The 25,043-nt window shown below is 32.3% G+C and overlaps 2 protein-coding genes across 2 annotated transcripts in view; one reads left to right on the plus strand and one right to left on the minus strand.

Annotated features, from left to right (window-relative positions):
• On the minus strand, positions 1 to 11,636 carry LOC124933413 (CBL-interacting serine/threonine-protein kinase 8-like). The gene is made up of 8 exons (XM_047473838.1): positions 11,539 to 11,636; positions 1,727 to 1,826; positions 1,621 to 1,656; positions 1,288 to 1,341; positions 1,080 to 1,205; positions 866 to 955; positions 573 to 775; positions 1 to 259 (listed from the first exon to the last, which is right to left on the minus strand). Exons 1-8 carry the CDS (start codon positions 11,634 to 11,636, stop codon positions 247 to 249), a joined length of 720 nt encoding a protein of 239 aa, XP_047329794.1. The 3' UTR covers positions 1 to 246.
• Positions 11,521 to 25,043, plus strand: part of LOC124918994 (callose synthase 2) — a 23,835-nt gene continuing 10,312 nt past the window's right edge. The window contains exons 1-20 of the mRNA XM_047459087.1: positions 11,521 to 11,664; positions 11,757 to 11,851; positions 12,629 to 12,855; positions 13,366 to 13,466; positions 14,370 to 14,491; positions 14,588 to 14,681; positions 14,855 to 14,965; positions 15,045 to 15,161; positions 15,241 to 15,333; positions 15,426 to 15,517; positions 15,602 to 15,728; positions 16,117 to 16,254; positions 17,351 to 17,427; positions 17,507 to 17,585; positions 17,873 to 17,995; positions 19,637 to 19,754; positions 23,128 to 23,462; positions 23,661 to 23,713; positions 23,794 to 23,854; positions 24,885 to 24,966. Coding sequence (XP_047315043.1) covers positions 12,669 to 12,855; positions 13,366 to 13,466; positions 14,370 to 14,491; positions 14,588 to 14,681; positions 14,855 to 14,965; positions 15,045 to 15,161; positions 15,241 to 15,333; positions 15,426 to 15,517; positions 15,602 to 15,728; positions 16,117 to 16,254; positions 17,351 to 17,427; positions 17,507 to 17,585; positions 17,873 to 17,995; positions 19,637 to 19,754; positions 23,128 to 23,462; positions 23,661 to 23,713; positions 23,794 to 23,854; positions 24,885 to 24,966 — 2,110 coding nt within the window. The 5' untranslated portion in view covers positions 11,521 to 11,664; positions 11,757 to 11,851; positions 12,629 to 12,668. The remainder of the gene's footprint in view (positions 11,665 to 11,756; positions 11,852 to 12,628; positions 12,856 to 13,365; positions 13,467 to 14,369; positions 14,492 to 14,587; positions 14,682 to 14,854; positions 14,966 to 15,044; positions 15,162 to 15,240; positions 15,334 to 15,425; positions 15,518 to 15,601; positions 15,729 to 16,116; positions 16,255 to 17,350; positions 17,428 to 17,506; positions 17,586 to 17,872; positions 17,996 to 19,636; positions 19,755 to 23,127; positions 23,463 to 23,660; positions 23,714 to 23,793; positions 23,855 to 24,884; positions 24,967 to 25,043) is intronic.

The following is a 25,043-nucleotide window of genomic DNA, read 5'->3' on the forward strand; positions in this document are numbered from 1 at the left end:
AAGATGACTGAGAAATATGAAGTCTTATTTGCTGACAAGCCTTCCACTCTCATCTACAACGACAGGAAATAAAAAAAAACACATTTTTATGTCATTCGATGAAAATTAACTGCAAGAAGTTAAAAATATATATATTTTCCTTGAAATTTCGGATGTGGGTTTTGTATCCCATAGATTGTGCGACAACTTCCATTGTAGATAAAACTACTTTAGGAGGTTTTCGTGAAACAAAACGCGTTTGATGCTTCAAAGAGCCCTCCTGCAAGAGAGAATACGTAATGAGCCTATTTGAAAACTAGTGTTTTGTCACGATTTGTGTCATAATCACAATCTCAATGAAAAATCGTCAAAACTAAAACAGAATTTGAATTTTTTGGCTTGGTATAAAATTTTTATATACCATGATCCAAATGATGTATATTCAATCATATTATTTTATGAGTTATGATCAAATTACTTTTTAAATCAATGTGAAAGGTTCAAGCCTTGTGAAAGAATTATAAGATCAAATGCATTGAGTGTTAAAGAACTCTCTTCTTCCTCACTCCTCCTGTATTGATCAACAATATTACCTTCTTCCTGCAAACGATGTAGATCTTAAAAGAAGCCGAAGAAAACAATCAGCATTTGCTTGCACAATGACTGAACAAACCTCATGTTCATCAAAAGCAGCATTTATGTCATCAAGAGTAACATCTTCATATTCTGTACGTTTGACAGGAATATAATCCCTCTTGAACCATTCATCATTTCTTATCTCCTCAATTACAATTCGCTGCACACAAATTTGTTTTTTTAAAATCAGGACAACAAAAACAACTCAGTGAAGAATAAGAACAAGAACAAACTAAACCCTAAATCTCACAGTTTCAGGATTTGGATCCAAGATCCGATGAATTAAAGATCTTGCTCCAACTGGAAACCATGTAGGACATGAAAACTCAGCTTTATCTATCTGCATCATCAAGAACGTCTTTAAACACAGGACAGGACAGAACAGAACAAAACAAAACAAAACAAAACAAAACAAAACAAAACAAAACAAAACAAAACATGGTGATAATAAAAACAGTTCTTACCTTACTATACAAACTAGTGAGATCAATTTCGTCAAACGGAAGATATCCTGCCATTAGAACATATAGAACAACTCCACAAGACCAAACATCCGCAACAGCACCATTGTACCCTTTGTGACCCAATACCCTAAACAAAAAAATATATATAACACTTCAATTCCCTAAACACCTGTTTATCAAATATAATTATATGTGGGTATTCAATTACCTCTGGTGCTACATAGTTAGGAGTTCCACAAATTGTCCGAAGGAGACTCACTCCCTAAAATACAACCACCAAAAACTTCATAACTATCCAAAACAAAATATCATATTATATGGGGCTAGGGCTTGGGCGTGGGTTGGGCGTGGGCTGGGCGTGGGCTTGGGGCGTGGGCTGGGCGTGGGGCGTGGGGCATGAGGCGTGGGTACACATTTCGACAGCATTTCAAACGTACCATTTTGACAGCATTTCAAACCTACCATTTCGACATCATTTCAAACCTACCATTTCGACAGCATTTCAAACTGAATGAGATGGGAATGAAAGAAAAGAACGTACCCATTGCTTAATCAAACGGTTGGTCTCGTCGCGGGCCTCAGTTGGGTCTCAGGTACACTGGGTCTCAGCTGTGTCGTCGGCAGTGGCGACTATGGCAGTTAAAGACCGTCGTCGGTGGGGGTCGGTGGCTGGCTGTTGGGGGAGGGGATGGTGGGGTCGCGGTGGAAAGGAAGAGAGAAAGTGATTGGGGGAAATGTGAGGTGAACCTGTGAGAGGGAAAAGAAGGAAAAAAAGAAAAAATAAATAAAAAAGGAAAAAGGTTATTAAGGGTAAAAAAGGAATTTTTTTATAAAAAAGATTAAAAATAAAAATTGATATTATTGAGGTTAAAAATGAGAATGCCTCTCTTTTGAGGGTTTGGATCAAATTTTCCTGTCAATGTCATCGCAATATATATATTCATAATGTTGGAGTTATAATTATTTATAATATATTTATATAATTATTTATAATATTTTCATACAAAAATAAATAAATAAGTTATTTGGTGTTCTCTATGTTACATAGAGTTATTGTGCAAAGAAGCTCTCTTCCACCACCAACAAGCTAAACCAATAAGAGGAGCTCGTAGTAATACTCATTTCACATTGGCCTCTATGTACTATAAATGCGGATAACTAGACATTTGTTCTTGTTTGAAAAATCTTACAATAAAATAATCAAATAAAAACCAAATATGCATAGTATAAAAATTGAGAACCTTAGTTATAAGGTAGAAGATGACATCCCCAAGTAACTTGGGTACGAGATGATGATAAAAACATATTCTTTTATCTAACGTGAGTGATACTATTTGAAAATTATCACGGTGCAGAATTTCGACAAACCCTTTCTTTTACTTGAGTTTGCATGTGCATTCATATTTAACATTCACATTCACATTATTGATTCGTTGTGTTATTACCAACCTTATTTGTTTAGTTATCATAAAATCGGACAAATAATGACTAGTAAACAAGCGAGACTTAATGAAATGACCTGCAAAGAAATGAAAGAGTTTTTAATTATGCTCATACAACTTGGGGGACAAGACCACGTAGAAAACGACTTTCCCAATATTGTGAAACTGGGAAAATTGAGACAAGGGGTAAAAAGGAGTTTAAGCATTCATGAACTGCGGGAAGTATTCGACCTCGGTCGACATGGATAAATTGCCGAGTGAAGAGGATCAAATCGCAATGATTCTAAAGTCACTAAATGATACCTATCTGTTCCTTTTGACAGTTACTACACTACCTTCTCTTCGGGGATTCGATGGATGTGAGAGGAAGGATAAATGAGACTCTAGCAAAGAGAGAAATTACATTTCATAAGTGATCTACTCACGGGAGAGGGATCTTAAAGATATAGAGGAAGAAAGGGCTAACCCAAAGAGAAGGGCAAGGTACGAAGAGGTGCAGACGGGGTTTCTAAATAGAAATACCGGTCAGTAGGGCTCACAGTCAACCTCGACCCCAGACAGCTGCGAATCCAGAATGAGTTAGGAATATCTTTGAGTAAGATGATGGCTCTATTGAATGACTGATCAAATCATTAACAATGAAGAGCGGGAAACTGATCTCAGGGAGATTCCCAAATGAGTTTTTGTAAGTATCACCAAACTTTGGAGCACGTACACTAATTTTTGTATGACACTCAAAGGGAAGATCCGAGAGTTGATCAAGGCTAATGAGGAGTGTCACGGGTTCGGTTTTTCCATCAACGATCTGTACAGCACTAGTTTCGATCTTCGAAAGAATGAGTAACTAGTCAGTCTATTTAAAACAAGGGTTTGTTTCAATAAACATACAAATTCTAGAGAGAGAAATCAAACTCTTACAAAATAAAATAAAATAGTATTATATTACTTGAATTGAATACTTATGATGATTAAAATGTAATAACTATGAGATATTTATAAAACTTATTATAACCATCACATTAATGACGCACTAAATTAAAACAATCTTTCTTGATTTGTAAGTGTATTTAGGCCATATCTTTCAAATATCACACTAATATAACACATGTCTTCCAACTAGAATATTCCTTGGGTTGGGCCTATTTAAACGATTGGGCCTCCCCTTGGGCTAGGAAGGTTGAGGCATCGTGACATTCTCCCTCACTTATTCCGGCGATGACCTTCTTATAGATTCAGATAATGTCTTTAATAAACTCACGTGGAATATGGGGACTGTAGTGCGTCTACAAATGCGATGGAAGTTTTAAGCGATGGGATAATTTTCCAACCCATTTCTTCCCAAAGAAATGACATTCGTATCGCCTCACAAGCCCTTTGTGAACTTTGGAAAATCATCTCCCTTGATGGAGGATGAGTTTTACCATCACTCGGTCTCCTCCAAACTCCAAGTGTCTTCTCTTCTTGTCCTCTCATTTCTTCATTCTTTTGGTGGTCTTGGCAATTTCACACTTCTTTTTCTTGAAGAGTAACTTATTTGGTTGCCTCTTCAGCTCCTCCAATTTTGGAGGTTCCATGCGATAAAGGATCATCGTCAATGGTTTAATACATTTGACTAACTCTATTATGTGATTCATTTCTCTCTTAGGGTGGAGATTCTTTGGTAATTCAGTAGGCATTACATTCAAAAATTTCTCTATGACATTTGTAACTTCTAGAGGTGTCTTCTCTTGGGACGTAGTTTTCTCGTCTTCTTTCAAGGTAACAAAGGATGTTGGGTGGGCCTTCTTCATACCTTTTGAGAGTTTCATCTCAAAGAGTTGTCTAACTCATATCTTTCTCTCCCTTGTTAAAGGTATCGTACAAATATTATCTTTCTCTAGAATGTAATAGTATTGACAGAAGGGAGTAGGAAGACATTTACCTTGTCTATGAACTATATGTCGATGACCAAGTTGTAGCCGTCCATGTAAACGATGGAAACTAGGAGGTCAGTCCACTCCCCAAGTTGAACTTTACATTACGAGCAACTCCATAAGTTGCACTTGGTGCCGAATTGACTAATTTAAGTCACCCCTACTCCTTTGTGTACCTGATCCTTACTCTTCCCGCCTCATTTACCTCTAGAAAGTTGTTGTTGACTCTCATGTTCAATAAAACTTTAACCATGTGGTTTCTTAATTTTGTTTCCACGAACAGTCGTCATTTCTTCGCAGAATTTGGCTTCTCAAACTTTGCTTTAACGACATTAAGGAGGTGTAATGACCCCAATCAAGCCTCATCATGAAGGCATTTCTCCTCCATTAATGTGAATAGTTTCGTCTTCATAGGGCACTCTCTTGTTTTGTGTGGCCCTTGGAAAAAGAAATACTTTATTCGGGTTTCTCTTCACTTTTCTCGTCCCGATCTCCTCTACCATTGGGTTTGGTAAACTTAATCGAGTCTTTCTTGTTCTAGAAATGATATCAACCATTCCCCTTATCACTCATCTCGTGGGTTGACTTTGGTTTGTCTTGCCTTTTCATTTCCACAAAAGATTCAGCTAAGGGGGAATGGTTGAGATCATTTCTACAACAAGGAAGACTCGATTAAGTTTATCAAGCCCGATGGTAGAGAAGATCAGGACGAGAAAAGTGAAGATCTCCTCTACCATTGGGCTTGGTAAACTTAATCGAGTCTTCCTTGTTGTAGAAATGATCTCAACCATTCCCCCCTTGTCACTCATCCCGTGGGCCGACTTTGGTTTGTCTTACCTTTTCATTTCAATAAGAGATTCATCCACGACAATAGTGGTGTTTAGATCTTGGACATCACACCATTCTAACTCTAGTTTTGCCCATATTTGTAGACCGTCAGTGAAAGTGAACAAGGCTTCGTCGTCTGAGTAGTTAGGGATCTCAAAAAAAGTAGCTATGAACTCCTTGACATACTCCTTGATACTTCCCCTTTATGAGAGTCGTCGTAACTTGGAATTTGCTTCTCGAATGACGTTTTCAGGATAAAACTGTCTCTTGAGTTCTTCCTTGAATTATCCCCATGTATTGATAGAACATATACCTCTTTCTATGTCACTACTCCTTCACCTCCACCACAACATTGTAGTGTCTTTTAGGTATGTCGTGGTAGTATATATCTTTCTCGCCTCTTCCACTAGGCTGAGTTCTTTAAAGTACTGATCTAGACCCTATAAGAAGTTGTCAATCTTTTTTGCGTTAAACATAAGAACAAAAGTGTGGTTGTTAAACGTAAAAACAAAAATGTAGACTTTATCCGTTATACCCAAGTATAAAACTAACAAAGGAAAAATACTACGAGGTCTAGAGTTTGAAGCACATAACTTCAAAAAGAGAAGCGGAATCTAATATCATGGTACATGGTGCAAAATGAGGTATATTGTGATCAATAATATGTAGTTAGCAACCCTAATATGCATATAAGTAATTAATGTATTATGAAAATTTTGAAATTTTAATGTATAATTATCATAAAGGAATACACTTAAATTCTACAACCCAAACGAGTTATTGTATGGGAAGAAATTCATATAATTTATTGAGCTTCTCGGTTTCTAAGTAAACAAACAACAATTATATCTATCATTTTCATTTTGGCTTTGTAACACTTTTTTTAAAATATAATAATATTAAGGCTATGTTTGATAAAATTGAAAAAAAAATATATATTTGAATTCTAAGTATTTATTGACTTAAATATAAAGAGATAAAAAGTTAAATTAATAAACAGGAACATTTAAAATTTAAGTATTCAATATTTTAATTAGTTTGGACAAATACCTCAAGACTATTATAGTCTTATATATTACTTATATTAGTTAATAAACTTAATATATTAAATAAAAAATAATTAAAATAAATATTATATTTTGTTAATGAGTATGTTAAATTATAATTTGTTAATAGTAAATATATATATATATATATATATATATATATATATATATATATATATATATATATATATATATATATATATAATGAATATATATAAGAGATAATAAAATATATATTTATATTTTTCTCTGTTTTTTTATTTTATTTAGTTAAAGAAATTATGATCAAATAAAAGAAAAGTTTGTTGTACTTCTAATATAAAGAGAAAAATAATACGATTTTATATATATCATTAAAAATAATTAGATGAATTAAAGAAAAAAAGAAAGTTTAAAATAATGAAAAATAATATGAGTTTACATATATAGCATTAATTTTATTAAAATTAAAAGGATAAAGTAATTTTTTGATGATTTTTTTGGGAGCAAGTTTAGCTTTTAAAATAAGTTTTATATTTTAGTTTATTATTTTTAACATGTTTTCACTTAAATCTATGATAATAAGTGATTATAAATATGTGTTATTAAATATACTTATTTTAAATAAGTCCTTAATATATTTAATTAAGTGATAACATGGCTTAAGTTTGTGAGGGTCTTAAAATATATATTTTTACTTATGTTGATTTTATCTTTTATTTGATGAGGTTACAAATTCTTTGAAAGACAATATTACTTCGACTATCAAAATGTTTGTGTTGATGATATTTTTATTGGATTTGTTATTGGGTTTATAGTGAAACCAATAATTAAGTTTATTTTGGGCTATTTACTCTTGGTATTAATAGTCAACTTATACATCTTTAAAATATTTTTTATTGCAGTCTTATTGTCCTTTTTTTAATTTGCTCTTATATAGTTCATGTTTGTTTTTTTTATTTAGTTTTCATGAACTCTATATAAATACTAGCCAAAAGATGTCTGGATAAATATATATATATATATAATGATGCTTAATTTTTAAAGTGTTCGGATTGCCGGGTCGAAAGTTGTGGTTAATTTGGATATATATGTGTGAGAGTAATGGATACTTTGGTCGGATTGTAGGTTGACCCGCCCATAAACTTAAAACGGTTAAAAATAAAATTAAAAATGCTATAGGTATGGTTCGAACTTGTAACATAACAAAAACAAGTATAACATTTTAACAAACTAGGCTAATAACACTTTATATTTTAAATTGAACACCAAATTTGATGAACGCGATGGTTCATCAATAGTTTTTAATCCGTCATAATTCTCTTTTTGATTCTGCGCTATAGATTTACTAGTATTAGTGAACAATAATGGAAGAATTCCGTTATATATATAGAGATAGGGGACATACTTCATATGAATATAGTAAGTCTCGTATGAGCTACTTTAATGATAGTTTTTACATTTTCCATTTCACTCATAATATGGGGAAAAAGTGGACTCTAAAGGTCAAACTAATTGAGTTGAGTAATCAAACTGTATCAATTGTTTTAGAGATCGCACTGCAATGTGAGGGTAAATGGATACTTGAGTCGGATTGTGGGTTGACCCGCCCATAAATTTAAAACGATTAAAAATAAAATTAAAAATGCTATCACATTTTTACCGTAATATTTTTTCACGGTTTTTTATATTATTACTCGTGCAAATGCACGGGATACATGCTAGTTAATATAAAAAAATGATTGGAAAGAGAGTCAAAGAAGAAATAACGTGGTACAATCTAAATGATTGAAAAAATAAAACACACGTTTTCTCTCTATTATTTTCTCTCTCAAATTTCATCACATACCACTCCTCTATTAGTGTATATATATATATATTATATTCTTATGTTGATATATGAATTAGCGATGAATCGGTATTTATTCAAAATCGCATTTTTCAATACAGGAAACATTATATAAATGTCATACCAAAATCTTAATATTATATAAATAACATACCGATCCTATCGAATATTTGAGATATAAAAATACATACTCAATCAATTTCATTATTCATTAATTATAAATATTGTATATATATATATATATATATATATATAATTATATATATATATATATATATATTATATCTCTATATTGATATAGGCTGAAATACCGAAATTAAATATTTATTCTAATATTGTACTAATAATTTCGGTATCAATATACTATACTAATTTTTTTTTAGGTATATCAAACAAAATAATATTTTCAATATTCTGCATATGATATTTTTGATAATTTTTTCACCCCTCTACTATATTTAGGAAATTTCTTTTGATTGATGATTGTCCATTAATGTTGTATTTTTGATATTATATATAGTCTAAGTAACATTAAATTAGGTCATTTAACTTCTTCTTTTTTAAGTATCTTCAAAATATTATTGAGATATTAAGATTGCAAGATCATAATATTATTTTATAATTATTAGGACATAAATGAGGTTTATTTCTTGACTTAGATAAAAAAAAATATATATATTTTTGATTAAATTTCATTTTTCATTTATCCCACTAATCAATAACATCATTTGGTTGCAGAATTTGAATATTTTTCTAATAAAGAGATTTAGTAAATAGATTTAATTATTCATTTTAGTTTAAAATAGTGGGCTATATTGTCTATCTAAATAATAAATAAGTATATCAAAATAATAATATTAGACCCGCGTATAATTTTATATAATTTAATTGATAATTTAATCTAAAATTCAATGTTTGAATATATTTTTGTTGAAATTACTTTCTTTCCCGCCTAACGAATGTTGTCACCTTATGTGATTGGTAGACGTGCGGTGTATATATTTTGAAAAAAAAATGTGACTACAATAGGGTTAAACACATAGTTGGTAAACACACTTAACCATTTAGTTAAACGCAAAATTTGTCGCTAACAGCCTTGATCCTAAAATCTCTCAAAGAGGCCTAATGTATATATTTATCTTTTATTTCATAGTACACTTAAATTAGTGGAATTATAATTGAAATCTGCATTGGTTCCAATTTCATAAGAATTAACATTAAATTATAATTATTCTTATGATTATAAAAACTATAAAATTGTAATTAAATTCCAGATCTTATGTTTATAAAAAAGAATATAATAAAAATAATTTTAATATATATTATTTATTTTATTAAAATAGTAGTTTGACACAACAAATTAGGATAGCTAAAGGGTTAAGAGATTTTTTTAAAGTTTCAATTTTCATTAAATACATATCGGTTCAACATCGGTTCAACATGTTAACTTTATTTATTAAAATACAAATATCGGTTCGACATTTTAACTTCATAAATTAAAAAAACAAAATATCGGTTTAAAATGTTAACTTCTTAAATATTTAGTTCAAAATGTTAACTTACTAAATTAAAAAAAAAATATCGGTTCAATATATTAATATCCTAAATTCTAAAAATAATATTATCGATTGAAAACTTTAATAGTGTTTTAAATTATAAAATAATAAGTTATTTTGTTTGAAAAAACATAAAAATAAAAAATTATAATTTCAACCTAAAAAAAGTGGAATTGAGAATTATAAAATTATACTAGATTAAATTTTATTGGAATTTTTCAATTCTAATTCTTAATATTAAAGGTCCTACCAAACTTAAAAATTAGAATGGTATCTTCAAATTTTATTGTCAATTATAGAGTTACCAAACACATCATAGTTTTTCAAATAAACAAAACTTAAATAACAAACTCATACCAAAAAAATTAAAATATAACTTTAAATTTTGATATTTACAAATATAGGTTAACATTAAACTAGAGAATCAATGCTAGTTAATATTAACTAGTAGAGGGTTTAAAGAGCCTGTAATTTAGATTATCCTCACTTAAAATTTGTGTGGCATTTTAAGTTTGTTTTTTTGGATTAACTTATGACAAATCTGTCAACTAGTTTGATATTATCCAAATGGTTTGAACCTTTTCATATCCACTAATTTATATATATATATATATATATATATATATATATATATATATATATAATAGAATCGGTTCTATGGTTGTTGATATGATGCAATTTTAATAGTTAAAAAACACCCATCATCTAAGGTTGCTTGTAATATTAAATCCTTGTTAATATCGATTATAGTCTTGGTTAAAATACACTTAACGTATAGACATTTCACTAATAATTAATGTTGACTATAATCATTGCATAAATATAAATAATTATTTTATTAACTTTAATATAAAAAATTATCACAATCTCAGTCATTAACCTCACTTTAATTTAGAGTCTTTGTTAACCTCACTTTATATGTATTTTTGTTCAAACATATAGAATTAAATTATTAATTTTGTTTAGACATATTCTATATTCAAACCAATTAGAATTAAATAAACCAATAAACAAATTAAAGCAGTCCAACCCCATGAAATTGCGTGTCTTCTTCTTTTAGGTCAAGTCTTATTCTGTTAAAGGGATTAAAGAAAAAGTTTATTATTAGGCTTTGTTTGATAAAGTTATCTTTCATTCAATTTATTCTCTAATAAATCTCAATTATAAATAAACAACTTAAGTATTATAAATCGAATGATATCAAATAAAAATGAATTAGATAAATTGTGAATAGGTTCCAATAGAAACTTTTTTAAATAAAAAAACAATTAAGCATTATATATTGCAATCATATAATAATGTTTAATTATAGGTAATGCGTCTGCAAAACTTGAAATTATTAAACTAAAAAAATATTATTTTATATCTCTAAGATTAAAATTGATATTCAGAATGTCTAACTATAACTTCTGTACTAATTTAGTTTAATTAGTAAAAGTGAATCAATTAATTCAAAACCCAACTTTCCAAAAGAATGACTCATTTGAAAACACTTTTATTTTCTAAGATAAAGTTACTTAGTAGAGAAATAAATTCATTTTGTTTTTTTTCTGATTTTTATATGAATTATAAATACAGATATAAAAATTCCATACATACAACCTAAATTATATCATTATTTTATTTATATATGACCTAGTTTATTAAGAGATTTGAATTTGAAAAAAAGAAACAGTCATAGAGACTTGGGTTAACTTTTTAAATTTAAAAAAAATTAAGTAAGATTATTTTCACTTTAATATTTAAAATATTTAATTAAGAAAATGATGGTTAAAATATTATATATATATATATATAAGAAATGAGTCAATAAATGTAGTGTATTTTTGCTAAGCTGCAGTTTTACGCAGAGTCTCCAATAGCTACTCCATTTCCACGGCGCACAATCACTACCACCGCCTCTTCATCATCATCATCTTCTCTCTTCTTCAAGCTATCTCTCATTGAACTCTACAGTTATGTACTTGTATAAGTAAGGAATCTGTAACTTTTTGAACAAATTTGTTGATTAATGATTTGCTGCTTTAGGTTTTCTGAACTTTAATGCATAACTTTTTATTGCAGCGCATTTACTTTCTTCTTCATCTTTGAGTAGCTGCTTGGGAGCGACTGTCCATGGTTTAGTATTGAGGTGGTAGAGAATTCTACTATCCTAAGCGGTAACTAACTACGCGCTCTATAAATTATCCGATTTGAATTTTCTGCTGTCCAGTTGCTTGCATGACTTCGGATAAGTAATGATAACTTAAGATCTGGCCTGAGATTTTGTCCGTTCTTTTTACGCTACCTTGTTTCTCCTACACTTTATTGTTTTGGTTCAGTTATCGACTCATCAGTGGAGTTGAAGTGTTTGGTGCTGGTTTTGAGTGTTTTTTTGGTTTCTGATTATTTGTTTTTCGATTATATTCCTTAGATACTTGTGTTGTTTCTGAATGGAAATATATCTGAAAGTTTAAGTTACTTTATGAATGAGTTGGGAGAACTTGAGAATTACACATATCTTTGTTGATTGGATTGTTATTTGGTGAATCCAGTGCTTCAATAAAGGTTAAGGTTTTGAGAACTAAAAATAGTGGAATCTTGTGGATTGCTATGAATTTATGCTGCTTTGGTTATTTTTTATTCCATTTCATATATATATATGCTGGCAGCATCAAATTTATTCAAAAGACACAGATTGAGTTTCATGGACATGTCAAGACTGGAGCTCTTGTAGAATACAAATGCTAGCTTATAATTTTGGTTCTGAGTGGTTTAGGAATTTTAGTTATTTTCTTCAATAAATTGCTGCTTCATGGAACATTTTGAAGAATTATTTATATTAGGGAACATTTTTATAGTCTACAAACCTTTTTATCTGACTATATTTCACATGAAATTCTAAACTATTATGATGCATACGCTATCTGTATTTTCTTAACTGAAATAGAATGCAGGTACATTAGAAGCAAAGTTAGTGAAGAAGTTGAACAAGAAATGTCTTCCAGTAGAAGAGGGCCAGATCAGCAGCCGCAGAGGCGGATTCTGCGGTCTCAGACTGTTGGAAACCTGGGAGAGACTATGATGGATAGTGAGGTTGTTCCATCATCACTTGTTGAAATTGCTCCAATCCTTCGTGTTGCCAATGAAGTCGAGCCCATCAATCCCAGGGTGGCTTATCTTTGTACGTATTTTATATCCGATACACACAGCATTTGTTACCCGCGCATTGGATAATTTTGTCTCTCAATGGTTTGCATGTTCCTTAGCTAGCCAAAATGAGTATAATTCCATTTACAATCATGTACAAAAAAACCCAGAAAGCTTTCACTATGTAATTAGTGATAGTGCAAGTCTTCACTACTGCTATTCAAATGCTTTTGATAGTGACAATATTAAATTAGCATGGTGAAGTAGCTTTGCATTGTAACTCTAGAATCTACGCTGTTATTCAAAAGTCAAGCACTTTAATGTCCACAATTCATTGATATAAAAGGATAATCTGTGTCTGACCATTCTTTGAACCTGCATGATATTTCCTTCATTCCTGATTCTGCAAATAACTAATGTATCAATACATGATGTACTTAAGAATTGAAATATTGGTTCCCTCTGAAACATTGTCGTCTTTTGCAGAATTTATTCCTACACTTAATTGCTCCATAACTTTTGTGTCATTTCCTCCTATGATCAGGTCGATTCTACGCCTTTGAGAAAGCCCACAAGTTGGATCCAAAGTCAAGTGGACGTGGAGTCCGTCAATTCAAAACAGCCCTTCTTCAACGTTTGGAAAGGGTACCTCATGCTTTACATTGACCCCAAACATGATTATTCTTCAAGTTTTTGTATATTTTGTCTCACGAGACTCGTTTTTTCTTCTTCTTTCTATTTCGATCTAAACAATCTGAGGTGACTAGGACACTTAGTTCTGATATTATTTCAATAAGCAGGGTAGGGGAAACATGACAGTAATTAGTACCTCCTATTTGTCTACTTACTTTCCCCTCTTAGAGTCTAAAATGGTTACACAAGAAACAATACCTGTTTAGGAAATATAAAAGATGCTAAATAGATTTTCCCTTTGAAGCAGCATTGTTCTTAGTTTTTGCCTATATGTAAAGCGGTCATCATAATTTAGTTTACACGAGGACTTATATGCTACTGTAATATCAGATCTGCCATTTTTACTGTAAACCTAGGTCCTATCCCCTCTTCTAGCCTAGCGGCAATAAGAGGTGGATATCCCTAGCCTCCCTGGAGGTCCTGGGTTCGAGCCTGTCAGGCGGCAAGTTCCGCTCCTGGTTAATTGGTTGAGTGTGTTTGCGGGCTATGTGCTTAACCCGCGGGGATTAGTCGCTTTCCGAAGGAGAAGCGGTACCTAGTGTTCTAAAAAAAAAACCTAGGTCCTGAAAAATGAAACACCTTAGAAGATAGCCTTTTGGTTTGTTAATTTATTTTGATGTGGTAGGTGATAGATAGCGGAGAGGAGATAGAAGTAGCATGCACCACCTGCTTATTTCCCTCTTATGTAATAATATAATAGATATAAACATAGAAACTGATTTCTGTAGAGGCAGTGTCATTCTAAACATTCTGGTACCTAACTTCACAAATTGGATTAGACTCTTAGACAAACTTCCAATTAAATGTGACCTTGGTCAGTCATCATGACCTTATCATGTAACCTTTTCAATTCAGGAAAATGTGATCACGTTAGCTGGAAGAACAAAAAGTGATGCTCGTGAAATGCAGAGTTTCTATCAGCATTACTACAGAAAATATATCCAAGCTTTGCAGAATGCTGCTGAGAAAGAAGATCGGTAAGATACCTGTAGCATCACATGATTACCTGAACACATGTGTGTTTACTTATTATGATCTGCATGATTTAGTTTATATGTTTTTTTGTAATACAGTGCTAGACTTACCAAAGCGTACCAAACTGCTGCTGTACTGTTTGAAGTTTTGAAGGCTGTTAACTTGACTGAATCTGTTGAAGTAGCTGATGAGGTGAAATTCCATTATCTGTATTAGTTTCGTATGGTTGTAACATTTAATCTCTTGGGATATGCTATATAGGATAGCTAGGCTCTGATTCTGTACCCTTCTAGTTGTCTGATTGCATTTCACTATTTCAGTTACTTGTGTTCTCTTCCTTAATCATTGTTTTAATGCATATCCAGATCCTGGAAGCACACACTAAGGTTGCAGAAAAGACAGAAATATATGTTCACTACAATATACTTCCTCTTGATCCTGATAGTTCTAATCAAGCAATTATGAGATACCCCGAGGTTTGATGCATTTTTTTGTAATATAGATTAGTTATTGCAATATTCCATTCACTAAGTACCTTTACAACTTAAATTGAAGATCCAAGCTTCTGTTGCTGCACTCCGTAACACAAGAGGTCTGCCCTGGCCGAAGGATCACAAGAAGAAAGTAGACGAAGACATTTTAGATTGGCTTCAGACTATGTTTAAGTTTCAGGTGGCTTGCTTGCTAGTCTTCATAACTTGTTCTTTTTACTTTTATTTGACACGTGGTCCCATAAATATTGCAATTGCAGAAACATAATGTGGCAAACCAAAGGGAACATTTAATTCTTTTGTTGGCAAATGTACACATTCGACAATTTCCAAAGACTGATCAGCAACCAAGGGTATTGTGTTTTGGTTTACATCGTCTGTCATATTGTTGCTTTGATTTCTTGAAAAAGTCACTAAAGCTTGGCATTTTATCCTCCTTGTGTAGTTGGATGACCGTGCACTTTCAGAGGTCATGAAGAAACTTTTCAAGAATTACAAAAAATGGTGCAAGTACTTGGGTCGTAGAAGTAGTCTTTGGTCAGTGATGATTCTTGTTCAGTGAATGCTTTTCTTCTTAGCTGATAATTTATCTTAGCAATGAGAATTTTTTGTCCTTTTTAGGTTACCAAATATACAACAGGAAGTGCAACAGAGAAAATTACTATACATGGGCCTGTATCTTCTCATTTGGGGTGAAGCTGCAAACTTGAGATTTATGCCAGAATGTCTGTGCTATATATATCATCATGTATGAATCTAGATGCTGCTATTTCTTCATCCTTTTGGTTAGCAATATCCCTTAGCAAAAAAAAGACTAGCAATATTCTTTTATTTTGTGCCTAAATATTTCTGAAAAACATTATTCTAGATGCACACTTTATATTTTATATGGGATAACACTCTTATTTGAAACCTAATATGGTAGGAAATCATCTGTCATTTTCTTCCCTAGATCTAAGTTTCATATCTTCTTCCTCAGCTGTTTTTCTTTCTTGTATGTTTAATGGCAATTCTGAACAAAATTAAATTATACTGTGTCTAGATACAAAAAAGTCAGATGGATTTAATTCTATTATTCGTCTAACATTAGATTTTGTTTCATCGAAACTGCACATGCTTCTGCCTTTTTTTTTCAGATGGCATTCGAATTGTATGGTATGCTTGCCGGAAATGTGAGTCCCATGACAGGTGAGAATATCAAGCCTGCATATGGAGATGAAGAGGAGGCTTTCTTGAATAAATTAGTTACTCCCATATATAACGTAATTGCAAAGGTTAGATTCCATTACTGATTTCTATAGCTAGTTGAACTTTCATTTGCTTAACTTGTTGATAGCAGAAGTGATTATATAGAATCCTAACTATAACTTGTATATGCTACAAGATAGGATGAAAAAGGCTAATAATGTTTAATATAGTACTTTTAACTCTAAACATAATATATCTTCTTAACACCATCTCAAAATCAAGTTGGTAAAGGCTCCAAAACAAATTAGTTTGCCATATGTTGCTATTTTCAACTTAAATGTTAGCAAATTAAGTCTAAGAGAGCAAACACATAGCCATGCCAATAAGTGGGAATAACCCTTTGGGTTGCTGGCTATGAACCATCAGAGAAATGACAAATTGTTGGTTATGAACTAAAGGTAGATGTTCCGAAAAAATATTTGGATTAGATAGATATCAAATTGGGTAAAGGGAAAGTTGTTTCAGAACCAATCAAACAAAATAGCAAATAATGAGAACAGTGAGAGTGATATGAAAATTAAGATAAACTAGATACTAAAGAATTAGATAGAATTGAATATAAATTGGACAAACCAGAAAGATTAATAAATGAAAGATAGATGATAATCTTTTTTAAAAATAAAGATGGATGATAATAAAACTAGACCAAATATAGAAGAATATAGCTGTGATTTTTTTATCAACAAATTTCCAGTAACATAGCAAAAGCTAGGCCAAACCTGCAAAGATTATGCCACCAAGAGCAATTCTAATGAAAGCCAAACATGAGTGTATTTTTTCATTGAAAAGCTTGGTGTGTCACTATCAGTGTAAAGATGAGGGACAACCAAAATTGAAGAACAAGCAGAAAAAATATAAATAAGGTAGCAAGTCCCAGCCCAGTAGTGGTGGCAACTGCTAGGGAGGCAAGAAATGAATGAACCTTTAACCTAGATTTAAAGTAATGATGATTTTAACCCTAAAGCTAAATATCTTCAAGTAAATTTAGTAGATTGTCTTTGGAAGTTGTCTTCTCTGTCTAGGGGTGGAGGCAATAAAGAAATAACCTTTAACCTAGATTGATCCTAACTATGAACTTTTGTTGGTTGTCTCAACAATTTGTCTTGTGCATTTCTCTCTCAGGAAACAAGGAGATGTGATGGAGGAAATTTGAAACATTCACAATGGAGGAACTATGATGATTTAAATGAATATTTCTGGTACCATTGATTTTCTTTAATATTTGTTCTTATTTTGGGTTTATTATGTGGAAGTTGATCAAGCTTGTCTCATTGATAGGTCCATCAACTGTTTCCGCTTAGGTTGGCCCATGCGAGCCGATGCTGATTTTTTTCATGTACCTCGTGAATCAAAACAGGTTAGGAAGAAAGAAATTATTTTACGCAAATAGAAAATTCTATGATGCATTCTATCATGTTTGTGAATGTTGACCGTCTACTATGAAACCTTGGGTCTAATATATACTTTGTTTGTGAAGTTCTTCCTTGCATAATATTGTTAAGCATTGCAACTCCTCATCATTTCACCTGTCTATGTTTGAATGCACTGTCACTTTATAACCAATGGGCACATTAAGCCAGTTTAGCTTCACATCTGAATCTGCATTATCTACCAAACTCTTAGTAGCTATTTTTTTTTCGTCAGGAGATCAAACAAGTTTCTGGTGATAAATGGACTGGCAAAATCAACTTTGTTGAGACACGCTCATTTTGGCATGTGTTTAGGAGTTTCGATAGGATGTGGAGCTTCTATATCTTGTGTTTGCAGGTAATACACTCTCTTTGTACTTGAATGAGATATTCAAATATACCTTCAAATTCAAAACCTACTATGTATACCCTTCAACTTATATGCTATAATGTTACTACCCTCAAACTTGTGCAGTATGTTCATTTATACCCTTTAGTTGCTCAAATCCTAAACATCCATTATTTTTCTTTTGCTACACGAGGTCCCTGTTAAACCTTTCTTTGCTACTCGAGGGCCCCGTTAAACCTTCTTCCCCTAATCAGCCCCTTTCCTAACCCCACCATCAACACCTTTTCTCTCTCTCTCTCTCTATCCCCTTTCCTCCACCAAGAAACTTAGAATCCTAAACATAACCGTTTTCTTATAAACTTACTTTTAAACTAATTAAATTAATTCTACATTCAATGTTACAATATTTATAAAATAATTAATTACTGTTTGTTAAATCGTTTTTTTAAAATGTAAAATTTATATAAATAAAATTGCCAAGGGCAACTTTTGATAATACAAACTATTTCCATACCAAGTCTTGAACACGCTAGTTAAATCTCAAGTTGAGTTGATTATATATTGAATCGTTTTATTGTCTACATAAATTATTTTACTAAAAAGTAGACGAAGAGGTGGACACGTATATATATATATATATATATATATATATATATATATATATATATATATATATATATATATATATATATATATATATATATATATATATATATATATATATATATATATATATAAATATATATAAATATATATAAATTTATTGACATTTAGATGCATATTTATATTTAGTTTTTTAAAGATATTATGTGTATATATCCTTACATGTTATATATATATCTATTTATTTTCATTTTTGTTAAAATGTGTATATCTTAATTCAAATTAAAAGATTAGTTTTATACATCATGTTAATTTTAAGACCATTTAGTTATTATTTATACAAAAAAATATAATATTTATCACATACTGTAACTACCTAGTACAATTCTTTGTTTTCTTCTTCTTCCTTTGTTTTCCTAGAAGAGTCTTTGTTAAAGCCATATTTCACTTACTATTCCGAACTATTTAACTTGATAATAATTTTCTTCATTCAATTAATATGGTAACTAAATTATGAAAAATTAATAAAACTACCATGTTTAGGAGTCTTTTAAATAAAAAATTCCATAACTAATTGCCAGGACTTTATAATTTCACAAATATTTTTTCCCCTTTCCCTTTATAAAAACGTTTGATTACTCTAGTTTGTATTTTGATATCTCATTTTGCTATATTTATTTATAAAAGTATTAACTTGAAAAAACGAAAATCAAGAATAACACAAATGATTGCTTACTTTCATTTCAGTTAGATATATTAAATATTTGTTAGAATATTTCTGCACAAAAAAGGTTCAAATTTTACAATTACCAAAAGAAAAAACATGTACACATGATTAATTGTTTACTTTTCCTTTTAAATGACATTGCCACCCAATACCCATATGTAAGGGTGACTTGTCTAGAATTTTCTTTTTGTCCTTTCGATTCCAGAAAACTCTATTTTCGTTAAAATGCATAAAAACCTAACACAATAAAATTGAGATAGAGGCAGTATTAACTTGTCTTCTTGTTTCAGTAATTTATTTTATGTAATTATCCATGCAAGGCAATGATCATCATCGCTTGGATGGGAAATGGGGAACTGGGTGCTATATTTCAGGGTGATGTCTTCAAAAGTGTTTTGAGCATCTTCATAACTGCCGCAGTTTTAAAATTTGCACAAGGTAAAAGAACATAAGATTTAAATTTTATTATCAACAATATTTTTGGTTTCCTTGCTGTTTTTTCTGTTCTCATAGATATTCAATACATTTGCTTCTTTTCCCCCCTCTTGTCCTCAGATTCATTAGACTAGAATAGGATGAGTTTGTTATATCATTTGCTCTTGGTGCTACCTTTGTTATATCACATTCTAAGTAAGTGAACCATAAATTAATGTATTAAAATATAGAAGACTTGTGTTATGTTATTGATAGCAAGCGATTACGATACAAACCTCATATGTATTACATAGACAAGAGAAAATGGACTAAATTGGTGTTTGGCATAAACCTAACATAAAGGCACTTTTAACCCTAAATTAACATCTTCAAAACTCTTATCTCAAGCCCTAGTTGTAAAGATTAAGCTCAAACTTCAAGTGGCTCTAAGTAGTAGCAAAGGATTCTCGTACATACCCTACCCAACTATGAACTGGATGATCATCTATGATCACAAATGGCGTCTATAATCTTACATTTTTTATAAAGTAAGATTCTTTTTCATTGATCCACGATAAGTGTGAAAATCACTTTTACCTCGGGTAAAACCTGGAAAACCATTACAGCCCAAAATCATGACATCGTTTGTCACAAATTAATCAAAGACACAGAAAAGTAATACATCAAAATACAAAGCAACATAAACCGTCACTAAAAGTCAAAAGATCTATGCTCGAGGTCATATGAATTCAGTTCCAAATGGATCACATCTCTTCTTGTGGCCCCTGAGTCGGGCCTTGCTCCTTCTAGCCATTATAGTTCACTCCATTATAATTTTGTATGTTTCCCGCCTGAGCCTAGATTTTGCCTCTTTTCTTTGCTTTTTCTAACTGCTATAGTTCGCTATTTCGACAACTTTCTCAAAACAGATAAGATCATCCTCACTTGTAACCATGCCAATCTTCATAAGAAGTGATCTCGCATGGTGAATAAGCCCTTCTTTGAGACAAGGGGAGGGACAACAATTTTTTATGTTGGAGCATCCTCCTCACATGGGAGCGTTGTTGCAACCTTGGTGATATCAAGATTGGCTATTGTCGTCTCAACTTCATTAACAAGCTCAACTTCGCATCTGGGATGATGTTCTCTCTCTCACGTGATGAATATCAACATCATCATCCGATTCTTCCTCGCCAACAATGCAAATGGAGGGATCAATATAGGACAAAGGCTCCTCCAACACTCCACCAATCTCAGGTGGCGACGTTGGGAACACAAGAGGATTTATGCAAACTCCATCCTCAAGGATGGTTCCTGTGAAATCTAATGGAGCTTCAGATGCCCCTGTTATCCTCACCACCCAAAGTTCCCTCCCCTGATCTCACCTTGAGAGGAAGTATCTCCTTTGTGGTGATCATGAAATCTCATTGTGACTCACGCATGGATTCCAATTCCCCTCCCCTTGATCTCACCTTGAGGGGAAGAGTCGCCCTTGTGGTGATCATGAAATCTCAATGTGACTCACGCATGGATTCCAATGTGTCGTCCTACACGTGTTCCTAATTAGTGACAATTGTCGCTTCTCAATGAGCAAAGTGGAAAAGGAAGTTAAATGAGAAAAGAAGCCAAGTGGAAAAGTCAATAGTTTTCTCAATGAGCATGACCATTTGTTAAAACCTCAGTTCAGTTCCTTTGCCCCCACCATTTTCCCATGGAACAATATTGACCTTTAAAGTTACACCAACAATGCAAGTCATTGAATGGGAAAACTTACCAAATAGGTCGGAGTAGTAGTGAGCCTTAAGCATCATCTCAAACCCTCGAAGAAGTTATTTTTCGGTAAGTTCAATCTGCCACCTAGACACATTCTTACGGTCCTCCACCACAAACACATTCAAGTTTGAAACCATTGAAAATTGTTTTTAGCCGTGAAGATGTTATTGTTGGTCAAAGATCGGTTAGAACATCTCAATTCTCCAGTTATCGGATGTTGGTAGGATGAAGCTCTTCCATCCCTCGTTTTCCGGATGTTGGTAGGATGAAGCTCTTCCATCCCATTTGCTTACCGGTCCCAAAAATTCACCAAAAACTTATGGAAGGAAGTTGTGCACTTCTTGCCACATTCGTTTTCGGGAGCTTCCCTTGGTGCCCTTCTATCTGTGAAACCGTTCACTGTTTAGGGTCGAAGTAGTATTTCTCGGCTGCCTTTTGTCCATGCTTCAACCCAGTTTGTCACCACAGGACGCTCCACCTATCGCCGGAGAAAACCTCACCTCCATTGTCGGAAAAGATTCAAACACAATAGGCCTGAACGAAATCGTCTTTTTCTCCCATCGCCGTTCCTTCTTCTACATCCTTGACTATAGGTAGCTGGCAATCTTGGAGATGAAACAACACAAGTCAGAATTGCGAAATCTTAGAGGCACGCCTGCTAGGTTTAACGGCGGGGAGAATAGGGAGTCTTCCTCATCCACTTTCTCTCTTATCATCCCTGTCTATAATCTTATTACACTGGAATTATGCGCAAGCTTTCTCCAGTCATTGACTCTAAACCACAAATCAAACAATTTCAACAGTCACAAGTTACTTTTTCTAGATTCTATAAATAAATAGGAAATTTGGTGTAAAAAATATAGAAAACCAGGCAATAGAAGACACATCACTCAAGAAGTTAGAACAATTTATTATATCAGTCAACTGTAATATTAGGAGAGGCCTAAAGATTAGAGTTAATGAGTCATAAATAGAAAAACCCACCAAGGTAGCCCAATGGTTAGAGTCAGCTTAAGAGACCAAAATGTCACGAGTTCGATTCCATCTGGAAGTTCTTTGAGTTGAAAGGGGGGGTCATGGCTGTGGGGTGTCATGCTAGTTCTCCTTAATTCAAAAAAATAAAAATAAATGACTTAATAGAATTGAATAAAGGCAAGATAGCTAGCAATAAAGATTTGTTGTATCAATGAAAATAATTTTGCTATCTTATGGTTGTTCGTTTTAAATAATTTTATATGTTTACATTGCTTTTTTTAAGAAGCTAAACTTGTATTAAAATTTAAATAAGAAGCTAAACTTGTATTAAATAAACTATATGTAATTTTATATGTTTACGTTGACAATGCCGTTTCATTGACACTTATTGTTTCAAGTCTAGCTTTTTTTTAAGAAGCTATGCGGTTTCAAAAAATACAATATATCAAGTAAGTTTTGAATGACAAAGAATTAGTGATGATTAAGGCTTAAATAAGTGTTGCTTTATTTTTTATGTAATTGAAGGAGTTTTCTGTTTTATATCATAAGGGCACAAACTTCTATGTGTTGATTGTATTCAATATTCAAAATATGTATGATAAACTCTGTTTGGTTAATAGTGAGATTGAATGTTTGAGTTTTCATGCAGCTGTTGTTGATCTTGTCATGAGCTGGAAGACAAGGCATACCATGTCACTACATGTACAACTAAGATATTTATTGAAAGCCATTGCAGCTGCAACCTGGGTGATAATTATGCCCATAGCTTATGCATATAGTTGGAATAGTCCCACTGGATTTGCACAGACAATCAGGAGTTGGTTTGGAAATGGTCAAAGTTCACTTTCTTGGTTTGTTTTGTCAGTTCTAATTTACTTATCTCCAAACATGCTCTCTGGGCTGTTATTTCTATTTCCCTTCATCCGTGGGTACCTTGAAAGATCCGATTACAAGATTATAAGGCTTATCATGTGGTGGTCACAGGTATTTAGAATATCTGCTCTGATCTTCTAACTTTTCATTTTTTTTTTATTGAAAATTATATTGCTAGTGTCCCTTTTATGCTTTTCATCTTGATATATAAACTGTGACATTTTAGTGTTCAAACCTTCTACTTGATTGTTGAATCCAGTTATTACACTGTCATATCATTGCTTATGAGCACGATCCTCTATCTTGCAGCCTCGACTCTATGTTGGAAGGGGGATGCACGAGGATGCATTTTCTCTTTTCAAGTAAGGATACCCTTTTTCTTGTAGGTTCAACTTAAATAAGATGCAAATGATTTACTTTGCCTCTCTCTTTTGTCTCCCAGGTACACAATGTATTGGATTCTTCTCATTATGGCAAAACTAGCATTCAGTTACTATGGAGAGGTTCTTTACTCATTTCATCTTGGTTGCTTTCTATCTTGCAATTGCTACTAGTCAGATGAGAGTCTTTGTTTCAATTTAACTTTGTTTACGGTAGTTTGGATTGATTTTAGTACTACTTTTTTGTATGATATTACTTGCAAGAGTTCTCCTTTTGGGTACGGAAGTTTAAATCTTCTTTTTAATTTATGGGAAAAAAAATCAACAGAAAGTGTCACTAAGTGCTTAAGCTGCATCTTGAATAGAAAGGGAATTTCTGAAGTCTTTACACATTGGTTGAAAATGTCTTAAGAGATTTTTTTGCTGTCGTTGAGAAACTATTTGTGATTAAAAATGATAAAATATCAAGTAAATTTGCAAAATTAATAATAATCATCATGTATAGATAACAAGTGTTATTTATTTTTATAAAACCAGGATTTATTCTTCGAAAGTAGCTGCTTCAGCTTCAGCCATAAGCTAGCACGACCCCACTTCCAAGAAGACATTCTTAGTGGGAATCGAAGATCTTTGATCTGTTAGGAGATAAAAGTGTTATTGAATCTCTAGTTTCATAATAAATCAATTTTGTGGTCGAATTGCATATATAAAAGTGATTTTTGGGGAGACATCAAGCAAACCTCTATGACAGTGAGTGGCCGAGCTAGCACGACCCCACTTCCAAGAAGACATTCTTAGTGGGAATCGAAGACCTTTGATCTGTTAGGAGATAAAAGTGTTATTGAATCTCTAGTTTCATAATAAATCAATTTTGTGGTCGAATTGCATATATAAAAGTGATTTTTGGGGAGACATCAAGCAAACCTCTATGACAGTGAGGGGTCGAGCTAGCTTCCTCACGGGAATTAACCCTGGTTGAAAGAAAACCAAAAAGAAACATGACCTACCTTTCTGGCAATCTCCTATGCCTTTCCAGTGAATTAATATTTTGTTTTCTAGTTGCATGAAGGTTCTATTAATGGAACTCCAGATGAAAACATCACTCTTTATCCTCTCATTCATTATATGATTTGTTGTCGTTGTTTCTTTGCAGATAAAGCCTCTTGTTTCTCCCACAAAAGCTGTTATGAAAGTTCACATAACTAGTTATCGATGGCACGAGTTCTTCCCGCAAGGTAACAACTATATTCCTTCCCACAACAGATTCCTAACTTATGTTCCCAAGTTTTGAAGTAACTACTTTTCCTTTTAC

This window comes from Impatiens glandulifera, chromosome 1, assembly GCF_907164915.1.
Source record: "Impatiens glandulifera chromosome 1, dImpGla2.1, whole genome shotgun sequence".
Taxonomy (NCBI): Eukaryota; Viridiplantae; Streptophyta; class Magnoliopsida; order Ericales; family Balsaminaceae; genus Impatiens; species Impatiens glandulifera.